At 38.7% G+C, this 21,816-nt stretch overlaps 1 protein-coding gene across 50 annotated transcripts; it reads right to left on the bottom strand.

The window, feature by feature from the left end:
• Nucleotides 1-11,875: 11,875 nt before the first annotated feature.
• LOC118395523 (butyrophilin subfamily 1 member A1-like) lies at nt 11,876-21,760 on the bottom strand. Of its 50 annotated transcripts, none has more exons than XM_052464469.1 (22): nt 21,600-21,760; nt 21,271-21,391; nt 20,165-20,227; nt 19,623-19,976; nt 18,869-19,036; nt 18,133-18,282; nt 17,868-17,957; nt 17,663-17,704; nt 17,531-17,560; nt 16,909-16,938; nt 16,716-16,736; nt 16,553-16,618; nt 16,241-16,306; nt 15,931-15,996; nt 15,608-15,673; nt 15,285-15,350; nt 14,982-15,047; nt 14,658-14,723; nt 14,348-14,413; nt 14,025-14,090; nt 13,829-13,855; nt 11,876-13,191 (listed from the first exon to the last, which is right to left on the bottom strand). In XM_052464469.1, the coding sequence occupies exons 2-22, from the start codon at nt 21,308-21,310 to the stop codon at nt 12,683-12,685; spliced, it is 2,118 nt and encodes a 705-aa protein (XP_052320429.1). In that variant the 5' UTR covers nt 21,311-21,391; nt 21,600-21,760; the 3' UTR covers nt 11,876-12,682. The 50 variants fall into 50 exon arrangements, with proteins under 50 accessions (XP_052320429.1, XP_052320436.1, XP_052320435.1 ...); XM_052464476.1 differs by lacking the exon at nt 21,600-21,760 and having other exon boundaries at nt 11,876-12,931; nt 13,025-13,191; nt 21,271-21,527; XM_052464475.1 differs by lacking the exons at nt 15,931-15,996; nt 21,600-21,760 and having other exon boundaries at nt 21,271-21,528.
• Between the last annotated feature and the right edge of the window lie 56 nt (nt 21,761-21,816).

The raw sequence follows: 21,816 nt of genomic DNA, 5'->3' as shown, positions 1-21,816 counted from the left end.
GGACTGAGGGCTTCTAGGGCCATGATGATGGCTAGGGCCATTCCCCCAGAAATGTCTGTGAACTTGCAGGTGCCCTGGTGGAAGAGTGGGGTAACATCTCACAGCAAGAACTGGCAAATCTGGTGCAGTCCATGAGGAGGAGATGCACTGCAGTACTTAATGCAGCTGGTAACCACACCAGATACTGACTGATACTAATTTTGACCCCCCACACTCAATAGTTTATGTCTCAGTTGTTGAAACTTGTTATTTTCATACAAATATTTACACGTGTTAAGTTTGATGAAAATAAACGCAGTTGACAGTGAGAGGACGTTTCTTTTTTTGCTGAGTTCATAAGATAGCAGCATTGTTGAATACTCGTTTCTGATCGGCTAGAAGGTCATTCTATAATGGACAATGCTTAGGTCTATTCTGTTTCTTTTATCCCAAAAAATGACAAGCATACCCATAACATGACGCATCCACCACCATGCTTGAAAATATGAAGGTACTCAGTGTTGTGTGGGATTTGCTCAAAACAATTTGTATTCAGGACAACAATTTCATTTCTTTACTACATTTGTTGAAGTATTACTTTAGTGCTTTATTGCAAACAAGATGCATGCTTTAAAATATGTGTATTATGTACAGGCTTCCTTTTCACCCTGTGATTTGTTATTATTGTGGATCATTTACAATGTTGTTGATCCATCCTCTTTTATCTTCTATCACAGCCATTAAACCATGTAACTATTTTAAAATCACCATTGGCCTCATGGTGAAATCCCTGAGCGGTTTCCTTCCTCTCCGGAAACTGAGTTAGGAAGGGCGCCTGTATCTTTGTTGTAACGAGGTGCGGAACTGGTGGCAGTGAAGTCAGACGCAGGAGAGCAGAATTTGGTAATAGCCGGAGCAGTTTTAATACCAAAACCAATGGCATAAAACAATAAACAACTTGGGTACAAAATCCGACACGCACCAGTAACAGTTACAAACAAACAATACCACACAAAGACATGGGGGGAACAGAGGGTTAAATACACAACACGTAATGAGGGAATGAAAACCAGGCGTGTGGGAAAATAAGACAAAACTAATGGAAAATGAAAAATGGATCGTCGATGGCTAGAAGACCGGTGAGGTCGACCGCTGAACACCGCCCGAACAAGGAGAGGAACCGACTTCGGGAGAAGTCGTGACATTTGTAGTGACTGGGTGTATTGATACACCATCCAAAGTGTAATTAATAATTGCACAATGCTCAAAGTGATACTCAATATCTGCTTTTTTTACCCATCTACCTATTGGTGCCCTTCTTTGCGAACCATTAGAAAACCTCCCTGTTCTTTGTGCTTGAATCTGTGCTTGAAATTCACTGCTCGACTAAGGGACCTTACATATAAATGTATGTGTGGGGTACAGAGATGGTGTAGTGATTTTAAAATAATTTGAAACACTATTATGACACACAGAGTGAGTCCATGCAACTTATTATGTTACTTATTAAGCATATTTTCCCTCCTGAACTTATTTAGGCTTGCCATAACAGAGTTGAATTCTTATTGACTCAAGACATTTGAGCTTTTCATTTTTAATTCATGTGTCAACATTTCTAAAAACATAATTCCACTCTGACATTATGGGTTTATTGAGTGTAGATCAGTGACCCAACATCTACATTTAAACCATTCAATATTCAGGCTATGATACAACAAAATGTGCAAAAAGTCAAGGGGAGTGAATACTTTCTGAAGGCTCTGTAGCTACCCATTCCACATTGTCTACACAAGCATAGTGCAGTCTTAAGTCACTTACCATTCATCGTAATAGGAAGACACTGGCCTTTTCATACCACTGTGTGTTGCTGACACGGCACACATACTCCCCCCGTCTTCCAGTGTGACCCTCTCCAGTCTCAGGGACACGTTCCCTCTCTCCAGCCCCCCAGTTAGACACAGCCTGCCCCTTTACCAGGGGTCCAACGGATCGTCCTGGATCGTGTGATCGTTAAACAACAAGGCAGGTCAGTTGTAGTCACCGGACCAGTACCAGTGCACCTCCAATCTCTCAGCATTAAAGAGAGGATAGAGATAGAGGAGTTCCACCGGGTCAAGACCGCACCATGAGAGACCCACAAGGTGAAGACCGCTGGAGTAGGCTTGTAAGAGGAAGTGCAAATAATACATTTAAATGGGGCATTATAACACATTGCACAAGGCTTTATAAAGCCTGGTCTGAATACTCTATGACTATTGTTATAGATGTTGATTAGCAGTTATTACCATTGTAATTCATTATGTATAGTTCATAAGGCATAGATGTGCTTGTGGATTATGAAGAGGATAAGTGTTACTAAACAATATGTGTATTTAAGAAATAGGAGCTTTTGAAACTAGTAAACAGTTGATATGCTCACCAGGACTTTGAGCTGCCATGAGGACTGTGAGAGCTGCCTGTATCAAACTCAGCCACACTCCTGCCGTAACGATCAGAACATCACTGTGATGACAATATCATAATTGCAGGTATTAGAAGAAGTGTAATCAATTGCGCCATTAAACACGGTGTGATTTTCACTATGTTGCACATCCCTAAATGTGACCCTGGTCATTTCATTCAATTCCACATTGTGTCTCAAAGCTAAAACCAGTAGGTCATACAACCAATGTGTAGGAACCCTTGAATAATTACACTGTGTTATACTGAACTTTGAACCTTCAGCTGTTGGATAGGTTTTTATCTTATAACTGCTATTATTACTGCTATAAAAACATACACAATGGGAGCCATTGTGGAAATATACATTCGCGAGTGAAAATCTACACACCCCTTGCACAGTCTTCACATTTTTCTGCCTTAAAATTCAATATAAAAAGGGATTGAATTAGATGTTTTCCTACCCATCTACACAACCTACTCCACATTTTCAAAGTGAAGAAATATTATAGAAAATGTTCCTAATTAAATGAAAAATTATAATGTACTGACACTTGGTGGAAGGACTTTAGGCAGCCATTACAGCTGTGAATAATTTTGAATAAGAAGTTACTAACCTTGCACAACTCTTAGGGCAAAATACAGTATATCCATTGTTTTTGTCAAAATTGGGAGTTGGGCCAGTAACCCGAAAGGTTGCTGGTTTGTATCCTAAGCCGACCAGGTGAAAAATCTAGCGATGTGCCCTTCAGCAAGGTACTTAATCCTAATTTCTCCTGTAAATCGCCCTGGACAAGAGCGTCTACTAAAATGACAAATGTAATCCTCAAACTCAGTCAATTTGGTTGGGAATTATTGATAACAGCCATATTCAAATTTAGTCTCTTATTGTCAAGCATTAAGTCAGGAATGACAACATCTCCAGTCCCTGCCGGTGACAAGCATAGCCATAACATGATGCTGCCACCATTTACTCCACATTACTGGCCTGTATAACACAGTGAACAGGAATCCTGTGTTACAAAATCCACTCCAAAGGCCATGTTAACAGTGAAAACCTGACCCTGGGAAAGTCGTATTTTTAGCAGGACAATTAGACACATTTTAAGGCCAAAGACCATCCATAGTGACTTTCCAAGAGGTGTTGAGTGTTCCTCAGCGTTCAAGTCTCAGTCCTGACTTCAATTTGCGTAGAAATCAATGTTTAAATATTGCTGTCCATCAAAGACTCCCAACCAAATTTCGAACTAACCACGCTGCATTTTGGTCCGACTCTCCTTCGACGGAAGAAAGCCGTTACATTATTGGTTTTTATATGGAGTTTTTATATTCATTTAGAAATGTTTATATAATTTTCTTCCACTTTGAAAATGTGGAGTAGGTTGTGTATTTAATTTCTTTTTTAATTTTAATGCTGCAGAATGTGAATACTTTCACGAGGCATTGTATGTATCCTCCATTGAAATGATTCTAATCATAATGTCAGAAGTACATTTTTTGTGTTAGTATTTTTTGTTTAAAACACAATATATTTAAACCCAGTACGTTGTCGTAACTCAGGAAACAGTAGAATATCAAATCATGTACATCTATCTACATTGACAGTTTAGTCATTTATCAGATGCTTTTATCCAGAGTGACTTATTGTTAGTGCATTCATCTTAAAGGAGTAGTTCACTATTTTACAACTTGATGTTAGATGGTTCCTTTCCCTGAAAGTAGTCTATGGACCAGGAGAAACTGTAATCCATGGTTCGGTTCTCTTTATACAACCATTACACATTTCTGCTAACTTCAATCACCAATAGTTAACAATCAATGAAAAATTATATATTTTTTTTACAACAAAATGTAACAGTTGTGCTTCTTAGATCATACTAGCTAAGGACAGGTCTCTATTCTGAAGCCCGTAGACATGTTGCATGTTGGTTAAAAGGAGTCTTGATTTTTCAATTTCGTCATTGTATTGAGTAATCCTATCGTCTGTTGTTTTTCAAATTGTCTTACATAACACAACTATTTTATGTAATTGATAAAAATGACATCAATAACATACAACAAATTCAAAACCGTCGAGGCTATTACTTTGCTTGTATTATCCAACGGGCAAATGTGTATGAGCTTTAGAAAGGAGAGCTGTCCTTAGAGCACAACCAGCTTATTTTCTCCATTTGATTGGGACGTGCTGCTGTGCAATGCACCCGGTACAATAACTAAACCACAAGGAGGTGTCGCATTGCATTCTGAAACAAAAGCTGTATTGTGGCAGCTGACATGACACCATGGTCAATGGAAAATATTTTGCAGTCAGTCATGTAGTCTTGATATTAATTTATTTAAGCATATTACATTTTTTAACAGGAGGACATCATTTTCTAAATATCTTTCAACAGAATTATAGGATATATGATACTGCCAGCTTTTATTACAGTTAAATTACAGTTTACATCAATAATCTCACAAGTAGCAAGTAGCAACAAGTTAATCAATTGTAGTTGTTTTGATTGCCCTTGTGCCTCAGACAACAAACCATATACCTCTGGGCATCACTGGATAAAACTCAGGTCTAAAATGATATCTCTGACCACGTGCTCCTGTCTTCAACATGTCTGTTCTATTGATGAGCAGTATTGTTGGACATGTGTCTCACGTGACATGTTTAAACCCTCATCTCTTTAGGTCTCATTAAATATTGTTATTGGTTGTGGGTCATGTTGTCCAGGGCTGAACACAGGAAGAAACTTGTATGATGTCACCACGTTACAAAAAGTGTAGGTAAGTGTAGATATGTGAATCTGTATCAACATTATAAAAAGACAGTGTTTATCACAGTCTAGAAACACTCCTACTATAGGAGAGATCTTCTCTCACGGGTACTGAGGTTGGAGGGTCAGTATTGGCATGTAAACCCTTTCCTTTTTCATAAGAGAGAATCATCCATCATCCAAAATGAGGTGTTACATGAGGTGGGACTGTAGATGTTCTCTTAGCATTATCTCTGGTCTCACCAACATACCATGACAGTTGCCCACAGTCACCCATCCCTCACCTTAACTTCCCAGTAGTGTTGTTCTGATCCGAAACTCTGATTAGCCAATACATGAGGATGCCTTTGAACTGAAGATTTCATTGTTTTTTTTCTTAGCTGTGCTGAGCTAACTGTCCTTCTTGAGTCACACTAATAGCACTGTGAGCAGTATTTTCATCCATAGTAATGTTCTCTGAGGGAAGAGAATATGCTTTTATTAATTGACATCCAATATTAAGATGTGTAAGTAGTGTGATTTAGGAAGATATAATAATTATCTTAAAGGGATAGTTTGGGATTTTGGCAATGAGGCCATTTATCTAGCTGTTCCTGTACACTTTCAGTCGTTGCCCTAACGCTACTTAGCATTAGATCGCAAAACTACCTAAAACTTCCTTCATACTGGAAGGAGACATTCAAATGGTATCCACAAGTTCATCTGACTCTGGGGAAGTTGATAAAGGGCCTCATTGCCAAAATCACAAACTATCCCTTTAAAAGGGAAGAAATCAACATGATTGATAGGGTCACACAGCGCCTGTAAAATAATTAATGGTCAAATAAACTAAATCATTTGGTTTGACATTAATATCGCTTAGATGTTATGTAACCTATTTTTTTTATTTAACCTTTATTTAACTAGGCAAGTCAGTTAAGAACAAAATTGGGTGAAATTGAGTGGTTCTAGACGGTTTCCGACTGACATTTTGGTGTACAAAGCGCTCTTCGAATGTCGTAGGGTTCCATGTCTTAAGGCATGTTCGAAACAAATGAGTGTCCTCGTATCTTCCCTTAAAAACGATTTTGAGACGTCGTAGCCAGTATACACTTCCTCTAAATAGTCAGAATTAATCTAAGATAACTCAAGAAATCTGTCAACCAATTTCTTCTTATTCGATGAGGTTTAACGGCGATTGGCATCCAATAAATGTTGCATCTCTGCTCTTCGTTCCCACTCTCCCAACTGAGCTGACTTGAAAGTCAGGTTTCAGACCCCATATTTGCATAGGGAGTGACGTATCACATTTTCTGCCCTATCCAGTCAAATTAACAATTTCCTGTGTCTGTGAAACAGTTGAATTACAGTGTACATCAAGGATTAATTTCCTATGTCTGTGAAACTTTATTTTATGAATCGAGAGAATCTTGCGACTGCAACAGTACTAGTTTCATCTCGCTGTGATATTCTCAGGCCGGATATAGAGCTCTAAACATGAACATTTCACGGAATTGAACTAAGATCACTTTCTCTTGGCCACAGGTGGATAAAATAACTTTGTGCTTAAAGCTGAAGTTGTAACGAGTCTGCACACATTTGAATGGTGTCTGTGCGCTGCACAGTGGGCGTTAGTCAGCTTAACTGATTTACTCTGTTCACACTTAATTTGATCTGAAAACAAAGCCTCAATCATAATCGTGTTAATATAAAATCAATCATGTTTTATGTTACAATGTGTCACATCTAATTTCATCACACTGATGAGATTTCACATATTTACAATCTGTATATGGTTTTTAATTTTCCTTGATGAAAACAACGTGCAAGAAAAAAACAACTAATCTCTTACAGTAATGTTATTATCGTTGACATATATTGCTGTTAATGACAAGAATGTGTTTTATACCTCTATGTTTGAGCAGAATGCAGACCACAGTTGACAGAGCACAGAGAAGGACCAGAGACAGGACCAACGTCACAATGAAAGCTTCTTTCCAGGCTCCTGCACACAGATATTCAACATGGACCAAATTCTTCTAAAATCCTCGTAAAACACAGGTAGGCTTCCTAAGCATGTTCGCCTCAGTTTTTGTGGGGGTGAGTGGATATTTGGATACAGTGCTTATAGAATGTAGTCATTGCATAAGTATTCACCCACTTTGTTAAGGCAAGTCTAAATGAGTTCAAAAGCAACATTAACTTAACCAATCACATAATAAGTTATAAGCTCTGTGTAAAATAACAGGGGTGTCATGATTTTTTTCATATATACAACATCTGTAAGGTCCCTCAGTCAAGTGTTGAATTTCAAGCACAGATTCAACTACAAAGGCCAGAGAGCTTTTCGAAATAATTGTTAAGAAGGGCAGTAATTGGCAGATGGGCAACAATAACAAATCAGACATTGAATATATCTGCATGGTCAAGTTAATAATTATGATGTGGATGATGTATTAAACCCCCCAGACACATCAAATATGCAGTCATACTTCTGACCTGACCTGAGCTGTAGAACAAGAAGAAAACTCCGTAGGGATGTCACCATGGTGATTTTAAAACAGCAACTGAGTTCAATGGCTCTGATGGGAGAAAACTGAGGATGGATCAACAACATTGTAGTGACTCCACAATAATGACGTAAATGACAGAGTGAAAAGAAGAATAAAAATATGAGGCCATTTATCTCGCTGTTCCTGTACACTTTCAGTCGTTGCCCTAACGCTACTTAGCATTAGATCGCAAAACTACCTCAAACTTCCTTCATACTGGAAGGAGACATTAAAATGGTATCCACAAGTTCATCTGACTTTGGGGAAGTTGATAAAGGGCCTCATTGCAAAAATCACGAAGTATCCCTTTAAAAGGGAAGAAATCAACATGATTGATAGGGTCACACAGCACCTGTAAAAAAATTCATGGCCAAATCAACTCAAATAAACTAAATGATTTGGTTTCGACATTAATATCGCTTAGATGTTATGTAACCTATTTTTTTATTTAACCTTTATTTAACTAGGCAAGTCAGTTAAGAACAAAATTGGGCGACATTGAGTGGTTCTGGACGGGTTCCGACTGACATTTTGGTGTACAAAGCGCTCTTCGAATGTCGTAGGGTTCCATGTCTTAAGGCATGTTCGAAACAAATGAGTGTCCTCGTATCTTCCCTTAAAAACGATTTTGAGACGTCGTAGCCAGTATACACTTCCTCTAAATAGTCAGAATTAATCTAAGATAACTCAAGAAATCTGTCAACCAATTTCTTCTTATTCGATAAGGTTTAACGGCGGTTGGCATCAAATAAATGTTGCATCTCTGCTCTTCGTTCCCACTCTCCCAACTGAGCTGACTTGAAGGTCAAGAAGACAGTGAATGTTCCTGAGAGGCTAAGTTACAGTTTTGACTGATATCTGCTTGACAATCTATGGCAAGACTTAAAAAGTTCTATCTAGCCATGAGCCCCAACACCTTGACAGAGCTTGAAGAATTGTTGAAAAGAATAATGGTCAAATATTGCACAATACAGGTGTGCAAAGCTCTTATACGTCTTGCCCAAAAAGACTCACAGCAGTAATCACTGCTCTTTCCTTCCTATAGGCAGTTACTCAAACAGGGTGTACCCGTGACAAGGTCTATTCAACACTGATCTGACCAATTGGAATCCACGCTTCAAGATAGTTTTGACCACGTGTACTGGGACATGTTCCTGGTAGCCTCAGAGAAAAATATTGATTTATACGCTGATTCGGTGAGTGAGTTTATAAAGAAGTGCATAGGAGATGTTGAACTCAATGTGACTATTAAAACCTACCCTAACCAGAAACCGTGGATAGATGATGGCATTCGCGCAAAACTGAAAGCACGAACCCCCACATTTAACCATGGAAAGTTGACCGGAAATATGGCCAAATACAAACAGTGTAGTTATTCCCTCCACAAGGAAACAAAACAAGCGAAATGTCACTATAGAGACAAAGTGGAGTCGCAATTCAACAACAGACAATCACGGACTACAAAAAGAAAACCAGCCACATCACAGACACTGACGTCTTGCTTCCAGACAAACTGAACACCTTCTTTGCTGATTACTACTGATGCACAACTAGGGCTGTGGCAATAATGACATTTTGTCAGCCTGTGATTGTCAAGCAAATCACTGCCAGTCACACAGTAATTGACCTTTAATTAACAAACTCATTTAGCATCTCCTGGCTTCCATTCATTGCCTACAAGCCACTGATGCAGACCTTTGGAACATCAACAGTTGTCGCTAAAAGTTTTGAGAATGACACAAATATACATTCTCACAAAGTCTGCTGCCTCAGTTTGTATGATGCCAATTTGCAGATACTCCAGAATGTTATGAAGAGTGATCAGATGAATGTCAAAGTCCCTTGTTGCCATGCAAATGAACTGAATCCCCCAAAAACATTTCCACTGCGTTTCAGCCCTGCCACAAATGGACCAGCTGACATCATGTCAGTGATTCTCTCGTTAACACAGGGTTGAGTGTTGACGAGGACAATTCTGGAGATCACTCTGTCATGCTGATTGAGTTCGAATAACAGACTGGAAGCTTCAAAAGGAGGGTGGTGCTTGGAATCATTGTTCTTCCTCTGTCAATCATGGTTACCTGCAAGGAAACGCGTGCCGTTATCATTGCTTTGCACAAAAAGGGCTTCACAGGCAAGGATATTGCTGCCAGTAAGATTGCACCTAAATCAACCTAAACCAACCATTTATCGCATCATCAAGAACTTCAAGGAGAGCGAGTCAATTGTTTTGAAGAAGGCTTCAGGGCGCTCAAGAAAGTCCAGCAAGCACCAGGACTGTCTCCTAAAGTTAATTCAGCTGCGGGATCAGGGCACCACCAGTACAGATCTTGCTCAGGAATGGCAGCAGGCAGGTGTGAGTGCATCTTCACGCACAGTGAGGCAAAGACTTTTGGAGGATGGCCTGGTGTCAAGAAGGGCAGCAAAGAAGCCACTTCTCTCCAGGAAAAACATCAGAGACAGACTGATATTCTGCAAAAGGTACAGGGATTGGACCGCTGAGGACTGGGGTAAAGTCATTTTCTCTGATGAATCCCCTTTCTGATTGTTTGGGGCATCCGGAAAAAAGCTTGTCCGGAGAAGACAAGGTGAGCGCTACCATCAGTCCTGTGTCATGCCAACAGTAAAACATCCTGAGACCATTCATGTGTGGGGTTGCTTCTCAGCCAAGGGAGTGGGCTCACTCACAATTTTGCCTGAGAACACAGCCATGAATAAAGAATGGTACCAACACATCCTCCGAGAGCAACTTCTCCCAACCATCCAGGAGAGGAGAGGCGAGATGGATCAGAGGACCAATATGCGGCGTGGTAAGTGTCCATGGGTCTTTTTAATACGTTAAGGTACACATGAACAACTGACTACAAAAACAAGAAATGTGGAAAAAAAACCAAACAGTCCTATCTGGTGCAAACACAGAGACAGGAACAATCACCCACAAACACACAGTGACACCCAGGCTACCTAAGTATGATTCTCAATCAGAGACAACTAATAACACCTGCCTCTGATTGAGAACCATACTAGGCCGAAACATAGAAATACCCAAATCATAGAAAAACAAACATAGACTGCCCACCCAACTCTCGCCCTGACCATACTAACTAAATACAAAACACAGGAAATAAAGGTCAGAACGTGACAAGGCCACATGAGGTGTGTGATTATGATTTGAAAAAGTCTCAAAAGAAAGCAGGAGCTGTTCTTACCTTCAGCTGAACATGCATTAAAGGGGCATTAAAGGGGCATTAAAGGGGCATTAAAGGGGCATTAAAGGAAAACTACAGTAAACAATCTAAGTTTCTTAGATTTTTCCCAGATCTCAAGTGGTCCCCTGATATGGTTTAAGCATTGTTGTGAATACATAAAATCAAATAGTTTTTTTTCTATTAAAAAAGTGTGAAAACACTGAGGAACATGGAAAAATGAATAATATATATATATATATTTTTTAACAGATCTTAAAAAGCACTTTTGAGTATGTGTTATCCTGCAGCATAGCATTTTGAGGAAAGTTGAAGTCAGGTTCAATATTGGCTGTGCACCCAAGAGGGAAAGAGGTTGGACCATCCTTAAAATGTTAAGTAATATGTATGCCATTTAGCAGATGCTTTTATCCAAAGCGATATGGAAGAAGTGGGACATTTTCAGCTTCCAAGAATTGTGTACAGATCTTTGCCACGTGCATTATCATGCTGAAACAAGGTGATGGAGGGGGATGAATAGTACTGAATTGAACAAATTGCACTACAATGTGCCTCAGGATCTTGTCCCAGTTCTTCCATGGTTTACATACCAGACATGTGACCCATTGAGCCTGTTTGGGATGCTCTGGATCGACGACAGCGTGTTCCAGTTCCCGCCAATATCCAGCAACTTTGTACTGCCATTGTGCCATTGAAGAGGAGTGGGATCAAGCCACAATCAACAGCCTGATCAACTCTATGCAAAGAAGATGTGTCGCGCTGCATGAGGCAAATGGTCACCCCAGATACTGACAGATTTTCTGAATCACGCCCCTAGGTATCTGACCTAAATACCTAGATTAGGGCCTAATGAATGTATTTCAATTGATTTATTTCCTTATATGAACTGTAACTAAGTAAAATCTTTGAAATTGTTACATTTATATTTTTGTTCAGTACATTCAAAAACAACATTTTATCAACAGATTACAGTAATTTATTAATTGGGACAATATTTGAACAGAATTCAAGGATGCAAAGTGTATTGCTAACTTGCACAACAGTAGCTTCACAGTATATATATATCCAAATTCTAGCTACAGTTAGAAAAAAAGATAAAGTTTTATAAAACTCGCCAGCTTGTAGTCCTAAAAGATTTGTATGTGTAAGTTTTGGTTCGTTCAACCATTCTTAGGGGGAAAGAAAAGAGTTTTGGGATAAATGCAGAAAATAACATCTGAGGTTAACACAGGTTTAGGAGATGTTATACATTTTGATCTGAGATAACGTTCCTATTAGATGTTATGAATTAAGCCTTTGTGTTTTTTTCTGAATAGCTGATGAAGATTAGCTCCTAAACCTGCATTTACCACAGGCCTTATTTTCAACGTTTATCCATAAACCCAACCAAAACGCCATTAATTTCCCAGAGGGTTTGTTCAACAAACCATGGCGGAGTTACTGCCTACCAAAAGAAACCATTACTAGTGCTCTCTTTTTCTTGTGGCGTCTGAAAACATTTTGGGAAAAAGACACTCAACTTGGTATCACTGAATAACACAAAATGTGTATAATGCATGTCTCATTTGACATGAATTTCACCTGCATCTCAGACCCTTTTCACACTATCGTGCTGACCCAACCGACACTGTGCTGCCCCTAATATTTTCATTTCACATTGTCCTTTCCAGCACGGCCACAGCAACTACAGTGGCTGCTTAACCAGGCCAGGGCAGTACAGCTCAAATTGGCTCACTGGGGTGAAAGGGGTTTTGGTATGCATTCAATTTATTTTAATTGGGATTTTGTCACATCGTCCCGGGCTGAGCAGAGGAAAGTAGTTGGATGTCTTCACATCAGTAAAAGTGTAAAGAAGTGACTTTGTATCAACATTATAAAAAGACAGAGTGTGTCTGTCACAGTCTAGAAACACTCCCACAATAGTGAGCTTTGCCACAGTTATTGGTGGTTGAGGGTCGGTATTGACATGGAAACCTTGTTCTTTATCATAAGAAAGAATCCAAAATCCATTCTGTGGAGTTAAAGGAACAGCAGGTCTTTTGTCAACATTTTCTCTGGCCACACCAACATACCATGACAGTTTTTCTGTTGTTCCGTCCTTTACCTTCACTTCCCAGTAGTGTTGTCCTGAACTGAATCTCTCTTCAGAAAACACATGGAGATGCGTTCTAGAGGGTTTCTCTGTATCTTTTTCTTTAACGTAATGAGCCCGCTTTCCTTTATTGATTCTAATAGCAGGGTGCGCATTCTTTTCATCCAGAAGGATGTTCACTGAGGGAAACAAAGACAAGATTTATTTCATTCACACAATATGATCGGATGGATTGGTAAGGATTTCAGATAATGTGGACCTACAGGTAACTGCCAAAATAAAGGAAACACTTGAGGAAATTAGGTTTCAGGTGGATCTGTTATGGGTGTGGGGTGCTTTTTCCTGGCATGGTTTAGGTCCACTCAACCCCTTAGAGGGCCAGGTATATGCCAATAACTATACATCCATTCTGAGTGATAACCTTCAACCTATGCTGAAGCATTTCTATCCTGATGGGAGGACCCTTACAGGATGACACTTCCCCCATAGGGCAAGAGTGGTCACAATGGTTTGATGATCATGAACACAATGTAAAACATATGCCATGGCCATCTCAGTCACCAGATCTCAACTCAATTGAACACTAATGGGTGATTCTGGAGTGGAGCCTGAGACAGCGTTTTCAACCATCAACAACAAGAGCTCCAGACACTTATAGAATCTATGCCAATGCGTAATGAAGCTGTCCTGGTAGCTGGTGGAGGCCCAACACCCTATGCAGACACTTTGTTTATTTCCTGTTTTTAGGCTGTTACCTGTATATCGTAATAATCTAATGAACATACAATTTTCCTGTCCTACTGTGATTTTATTTACCTTTGAATATTTTCACGTGGTGCCAATCTGCATTGAAAAAAGTTAAGTGTGAGTGTCCAGTATTTCAATTCTTCCAAAAATTATAAATTGTTGAATGCACTCCAACATGTCAGCAGACTTAGTTTTATGAACAATGTAAACACTCAATTATACAATATAGAGGGTAAAGCATTTTTCTCCCCCAGTATAACTTTACCGTTCAGATTAAGTTCTTCACCAGCTGCTCTCTGTTCAGTAGGTGTCTGCACTGTGTTTTCTGCCCCTAACGGAGCACATGTAGGTAATGTAAAAATTCATCAGTTTAATACATTATCAAAGTTATATTATATCATATACAGTATATCATCAGTGAACATTACATTCAATTAGGTTTTTTGCTCCTGTTGAATGGAAAAGGTGAAAGTTATTGGAAAAAGGTGAATGTGGAACTGGGACAGTCAAATCCTATTGGGATTATGTCAAATTATCATGAAATTATACAATTAAAAGGGACATATATTTGTTCTCCTATTACTTTACCTTCCAGATGAACATCTTTTCCAGCTGCTCTCTGTTCAGTAGGTGTCTGCACTGTGTTTTCTGACCCTAACGGAGCACATTTAGGTGATATTGAAATTCATTAGGTTACAACATTATTTTATATACAGAATATCATGAGTGAACATTACATTCAAATTAGGTTATTTGTCTCTGTTGAATGGAAAAGGTGAAAGTTATTGGAAAAATATACATGTGGAACTGGGACAGTCAAATCCTATTGGGATTATGTCAAATTATCATGAAATTATACAATTAAAAGGGACATATATTTGTTATCCTATTACTTTACCTTTCAGATGAACATCTTTTCCAGCTGCTCTCTGTTCAGTAGGTGTCTGCACTGTGTTTTCTGCCCCTAACGGAGCACATGTAGGTAATGTAAAAATTAATCAGTTTAATACATTATCAAAGTTAGATTATATCATATACAGTATATCATGAGTGAACATTAATTTCAATTAGTTCTTTGTCTCTGTTGAATGGAAAAGGTGAAAGTGGTTGTAAAAACGTGAATTTGGAACTGGGACAGTCAAATCTAATTGTGATAATGACAAATGATCATCAAATTATACAATTATGAAGGAAATTACAAATTCTTATCCTGTTACTTTACCTTCCAGATTGAATTCTTCACCAGCTGCTCTCTGTTCAGTAGGTGTCTGCACTGTGTTTTCTGCCCCTAACGGAGCACATGTAGGTAATGTAAAAATTCATCAGTTTAATACATTATCAAAGTTATATTATATCATATACAGTATATCATCAGTGAACATTAAATTCAATTAGGTTTTTTGCTCCTGTTGAATGGAAAAGGTGAAAGTGGAACTGGGACAGTCAAATCCTATTGTGATTATGTCAAATTATCAGCAAAATATACAACTAAAAGGGACATATATTTGTTCTCCTATTACTTTACCTTCCAGATGAACATAATGTCCAGCTGCTCTCTGTTCAGTAGGTGTCTGCACTGTGTTTTCTGCCCCTAACAGAGCACATGTAGGTAATGTAAAAATTAATCAGTTTACTACATTATCAAAGTTATATTATATCATATACAGTATATCATGAGTGAACATTACATTCAATTAGGTTTTTTGCTCCTGTTGAATGGAAAAGGTGAAAGTTATTGGAAAAAGGTGAATGTGGAACTGGGACAGTCAAATCCTATTGGGATTATGTCAAATTATCATGAAATTATACAATTAAAAGGGACATATATTTGTTCTCCTATTACTTTACCTTCCAGATGAACATCATTTCCAGCTGCACTCTGTTCAGTAGGTGTCTGCACTGTGTTTTCTGCCCCTAACAGAGCACATGTAGGTAATGTAAAAATTCATCAGTTTACTACATTATCAAAGTTATATTATATCATATACAGTATATCATCAGTGAACATTACATTCAATTAGGTTTTTTGCTCCTGTTGAATGGAAAAGGTGAAAGTTATTGGAAAAAGGTGAATGTGGAACTGGGACAGTCAAATCCTATTGGTATTATGTCAAATTATCATGAAATTATACAATTAAAAGGGACATATATTTGTTATCCTATTACTTTACCTTCCAGATGAACATCATTTCCAGCTGCACTCTGTTCAGTAGGTGTCTGCACTGTGTTTTCTGACCCTAACGGAGCACATTTAGGTGATATTGAAATTCATTAGGTTACAACATGATTTTATATACAGAATATCATGAGTGAACATTACATTCAAATTAGGTTCTTTGTCTCTGTTGAATGGAAAAAATGAAAGTTATTTTAAAAAGGTGAATGTGGAACTGGGACAGTCAAATCCTATTGGGATTATGTCAAATTATCATTAAATTATACAATTAAAAGGGACATATATTTGTTATCCTATTACTGTACCTTTCAGATGAACATCATTTCCAGCTGCTCTCTGTTCAGTAGGTGTCTGCACTGTGTTTTCTGCCGCTAGCGGAGCACATTTAGGTGATATTGAAATTCATTAGGTTACAGCATTATTTTATATACAGAATATCATGAGTGAACATTACATTCAAATTAGGTTCTTTGTCTCTGTTGAATGGAAAAGGTGAAAGTGGTTGTAAAAAGGTGAATTTGGAACTGGGACAGTCAAATCTAATTGTGATAATGACAAATGATCATCAAATTATACAATTATGAAGGAAATTACAAATTCTTATCCTGTTACTTTACCTTCCAGATTGAATTCTTCACCAGCTGCTCTCTGTTCAGTAGGTGTCTGCACTGTGTTTTCTGCCCCTAACGGAGCACATTTAGGTAATATTGGTATTCGTCAGTTTACTACATTATCAAAGTTATGTAATCTCATATACAGTATATCATGACTGAACATTACCTTTAATTAGGTGTTCTGTCTCTGTTGAATGGAAAGGTGAAAGTTATTGTAAAAAGGTGAATTGTGGAATAGGGAGAGTCAATCCCTATTGAGATATGTGCATATTATGCTTGGTGTCAATGGAGTGTTTCCTCATAAATAAGTTATTATCATGTATTAGCATTTCACCGTGAGACCCAAATAAAACAGTTACCTGCCGGCCCCTTTCCTAGCTCAGTTTGATTTGAAACATAGAGGCACAATCATGTCAACATGAAATCCATCAGGGTTTATGTTGTCATAACTCATCTCACACTTAGTTTATTTATCACACAGATCAGATGAGATACTGTTTCTGCACTTTTGGCATGACACATTTTAGAGAGTAAAGACATGTTTTCCCCTATTACTTAATACCTTCCAGATTAATTTCAACATCAGCTGCTATCTCTTCAGAAGTTGATATGTGTTCTTTGCTTTCTGCCCCTACCAGAGCGCATTTAGGTCATTATCCTGCAATTTACTAATCATAAATATTTAATTCATACAAAACTAGGCTACTAATGATTATCAAAGTTATAAAATTATATCATCATGATAGTGAACAACCTGCAATAGTTTTATTTTGCTCTGTTGAATGGAAAAGGTAAAAGTTACTGTAAAAAGGTCAATTGTGGAACAAGTGGAGTCAAATCCTATTATGAATATATATATATATATATACTGTATATATGTGCATATCAGGCTTCATGTCAATGGAAAGGTTTTCTAAAAAATAAGTTAGTTGCATGTATTTTATGAAAGCCTTCACCCAGAGATCAAAATGAAACAATTACCTGCCGGCCTCTGTCCCAGCTCAGCTTGATCTGAAATATAGAGACACATTTGTCAAAATATTGTCCAAATTATGTCATAACTCATAACTCATAATTTCATTCTTAGTTTATTTATCAGAAGAAATACACTACCGGAACGGTTTCTGGACTTTTGGGATGAAGACCACATGGACCCTAAAAGATTAAAAAAAATATTATTGTTTCATTGTTGACTTTTTTAAATTATTGTTTCCATAATGACTTTTGTCAAAATAATTTATCTATAGGGTCATTATTACTGTTATATCTTGCTCTTATAATTCAATCACAAACACTAACATGACTGAATTCCAGATACCTCTTCGTTTGCACAGGATGACAGAGCACAGAGCACAGATGATGACCAGAGACAGGATCAGAGTCACAATTAAGGCCTCTTTGTAGACTCCTGCACATATAACATGGATCAAATGTCTCTAAAGCTCTCAAGACAGAACATCATCACAGTGAAATTAAGTGAAACACCTCTTCAACATGTTCATCCTCCTCTAAACTAGTGTCTGTGGGATGGGGAGAGAGGGATCTGATCATTGGTAGGATATTTGTGTAGGAGACTAACTCACCAGGTACAGCTGTAGGAGCTGTGTATATATGTGGCAGAATTCTGCCCTCTCTCTTCGCCTCCTCAGACAGAGAGACTGTACAGGCGAGCCAATCGGAGTATGAGCAAGCATACAGCAGCCAACTACTGACACTCACCAAGCCCTGGGGATCTGATAGAGAAAAATAGGGAGGGGAAATCAAAATATTCACATTGACTTTGTTGGGTTCTAAATATCAGAGTAAGAAAATGACAGACTCTATAAAAGCTCCAACCAAGTTGATTCAGCCCAAAGGATCGAACAGCTGAACAGAAAAAAAAACATATTTCCACCAGTGGTAATATACTGTATACACCCCAATTTAGGTGGAGTCTCCTGCTTCTCTCTAAACATTACATTTTTATTGCTAGGCAGGAAGTTAAGGGATACGGGCAATAAACTGTTCCTTCTCCCTTATTGTGACCTGAACTGACCTCAACCCCCTTCCTCAGTAATGCACAGCTCTCCACCATTATCAGTGCCTGCCAACATATGATCATCTCTCCCTGTACTCAGTACATTCCAAGCTTAACATCATCTACCATTTTGGGGTGACAGGTAGCCTAGTGGTTAGAGCGTTGGGCCAGTAACTGAAAGGTTGCTTGATCAAATCCCTGATCTGACATGGTACAAATCTGTCATTCTGAACAAGGCAGTTAACCCACTGTTTGTGTCAGCAGAGCAGAGACAGTGTGAGGAAGTACCCACATGTAATTACCAGAAGTGTTGAGCACTTCTTGTTCATTTCTGATCTCTGCTCCATCTTTGTTTCTCCAGGTGAGTTTAGGTTGTGGTGACCATCCCTCTGATGAACAGGTAACGTTCACCTGACCTCCTCCTCCTCCTCTTGCTTCAGCTACAGAGAGAACTGGTTCTCTACCTGTTACTAATGGACAGATGAAAGGGGATAAGCCACAACTATTAGGACACAGATTGAATGACAGAATAAATTGGAAGAATGCAAGATATGTATTTTACAATGTATTGTTAGATGGTTCCTCGCAAGGTAGTCTATGGGTCAGGAGAAACTGTATTCTATGGTTTGGTTTTCTTTTAAACAACCATTTCAAACTCCAGCTATATTTAGCCACTGCTAGCTCAAATGCAATGGGAGTGATAGGGGCATCAACGCATTTTTCTAAAAGTCATGGCCAAACAACTCAAATCACTTAAAGGATGGTTTGCCCATTATTTTACATTACACGGATGCCCCTATGACTTCCATATATATTTTCTGGGGGGTTATATAAGGCTAAAGTCAGCTGAAGTTTGTAGTGGCTGTACCCCTAATGCAATTGTAAACTGAGAGGTGGCAAATGTAACTGCCATTTTGTTTTTACTCGGTGGTACCAAAGACTACTAGGCCTGTATTCAGAAGTATATCAGAGTAGGAGTGCTGTTCTAGGATCAGGTGCTTTGGGGGTTACACCACAATACACAGTTTCACCATCAATTTGAGAGATAACCCTTACCATTCACTGTGAGGAAGACACTGGCCTTTTCATACCACTGTTCACTGCTGACTTGACACACATACTCCCCCCTGTCTTCCAGTGTGACCCTCTCCAGTGTCAGGGAAACGTTCCCTCTCTCCATCCCCCCAGTTAGAGACACCCGGCCCCTGTACCGGGGGACAACAGGGGTCTCCTGGATCTTGTGATCTTTGTACAACAAGGCAGGACTGTGAATGTTACTGGAATGATACCAGCGCACCTCCAATGGCTCCACATTGAAGAGAGGTGAAACTTGACAGAGTAGAGAGACCGAGGAGCCAGACAGGGTCGAGGTTGGACCATTAGGGACAGTTAAGGTGAATGTCTCCTGGGCTGGAGAAGGAGAGACGGGGGGGGGGGGAAGAGGGTGACTTATTTGTGCCAGACTCCCAGGGCCAGATTCAGCTTGGCCTAACCTGGATCTCCATTAAAATTACTTTAATCCCAGACTAAGATTCATTTGTGTCCAGGAAACCATTTATTTGAGTTACTGATGAAATTAACCGTGTAAACATTCTCACCAGGTTGAGCTGCTCTGATGGGAACTGTGAGAGCAACCAGTATCAGCACCCTCAGACACAACCCTGCATAAAAGATAAAGGACATCAGAATGACATTATCATGATGTAGGTGTTCGGTAGCCTGAGAGAGAGAAACATTGTAGGTACATGCAAAGTATCAAAATACTTTACCAATAAAGTTACAAAAATTGTCATAATGATTATGCCCATGTTGACTCCAATGCTTCCTACAGTTGTGTCAAGTGAGCTGTATGTCCTTTGGGTGGTGGACCATTCTTCAAACATACAGGAAACAGTTGAGCGTGAAAAAACCAGCAGCGTTGCAGTTCTTGACAGACTTAAACCGGTGCACCTGGCACCGACTACCATACCCCGTTCAAAGGCACCTAAAATATTTTGTGTTGCCCATTTACCCTCTGAATGGCACACATACACAATCCATGTCTCAAGGTGTAAAAATCCATCTCATTTACTTCAACTATACTGACATCAATAAAATATCATAACTTTCACCTGGATTCACTTGGTCAGTCTATCATGAAAAGAGCAGATGTTCCTAATGTTTTGTACACTCATGGTCAAATCAGATCCCGCCTTTTGTCTCAAAAGTGAAGCTATTGGGTTCATTGGCAACCAGGTGAAGGTGAATGATCAGATGGAGCCTGTGAGGCTGAACTTTGGACTTTCAGACATTGGTTTTTATCTTTTTACTACTACTACAGTATATTGGTTAAATAGCCACACTATAGCACTAGCAGCCATTTTAGGAAAGTACACGCACAGTAGTCATTTTAACGAAGTTGATTGGAAGAATACAGAATCAATTCCAAATAGTAATTACTAGAAATAATACATTGAGAATAAATCGAACAAATTGTCCTATCACTTGTGAAAGGAAAACAACAAATGCAACAAATCCAAGGGGCATTTATGTTACATTTATGTTACATAAATAACATTTCTTAATAGACAAAAGCAAGTGAAGAGTTGTGAGACGGGGGAATAGAAGAAGCATAACTTTTTTTCAATTAAGAGGTAACTGATAACCTTTCATTTAAATGTTAACTAATCTTTTACTAGAGAAGTCATAGAAAATGGATTTGTACCTAAGTGCATGGTGCCTCGATTTCCAAAGGTCGTAAACATCAAATGTATCCTCACTTTAGGGATCCTCCGATGATCCTATAGATTCATGACCATCCAACATACATCGCGTGCATTTAAATTCTACCGTAAAATGAGAAAGAAAATCGAATAGTTAGTAAGAACGAAAGTCATTTTTCTTGCCCACTCCCTATATATTTCATTGTGCTTTCACTTTCCCATTTCTTGCAGTAACACGGGTTAATGGTTGACAAAAGGTGACTTTGACACAACGCATCTCAGAAGATTGCTATACCATATTGATGTGATTCCGGAAATGTTAAACCCTTACCCAGGTGTTGTGAGATCTGATAATATGTGTAGGGTGACTGTGAAAAGACGACCTGGCATACCATCAAATCATGTAACCACAGGGGAAATAAATCATTGGGGTGTGCCCCATCACATAATCCCCATTCCTGATTTTGTTCTTTACACTCAAACTCTGAATACCAAAGAGATTATGAAAAAATACACACCAATGTCGAAAGCTCTAAACAAATAGAAGG

Source organism: Oncorhynchus keta, chromosome 16 (assembly GCF_023373465.1).
Source record: "Oncorhynchus keta strain PuntledgeMale-10-30-2019 chromosome 16, Oket_V2, whole genome shotgun sequence".
Classification (NCBI taxonomy): domain Eukaryota; kingdom Metazoa; phylum Chordata; class Actinopteri; order Salmoniformes; family Salmonidae; genus Oncorhynchus; species Oncorhynchus keta.
Note: the sequence above shows the minus strand (reverse complement) of the source record. Positions and strands in the feature narration are given on the sequence as shown.

What these genes read in the sequence shown, in the direction of transcription:
- LOC118395523 (XM_052464469.1), bottom strand. Translation starts at nt 21,310, where the DNA reads ATGTTTACGACCTTTGGAAATCGAGGCACCATGCACTTAG. An exon ending in GCTGGGACAGAGGCCGGCAG is followed by an intron (nt 16,939 to 17,530) that starts GTAATTGTTTCA and finishes TCTATGTTTCAA; the next exon opens with ATCAAACTGAGCTAGGAAAG. An exon ending in TGAAGAATTCAATCTGGAAG is followed by an intron (nt 16,307 to 16,552) that starts GTAAAGTAACAG and finishes GTGCTCCGCTAG; the next exon opens with CGGCAGAAAACACAGTGCAG.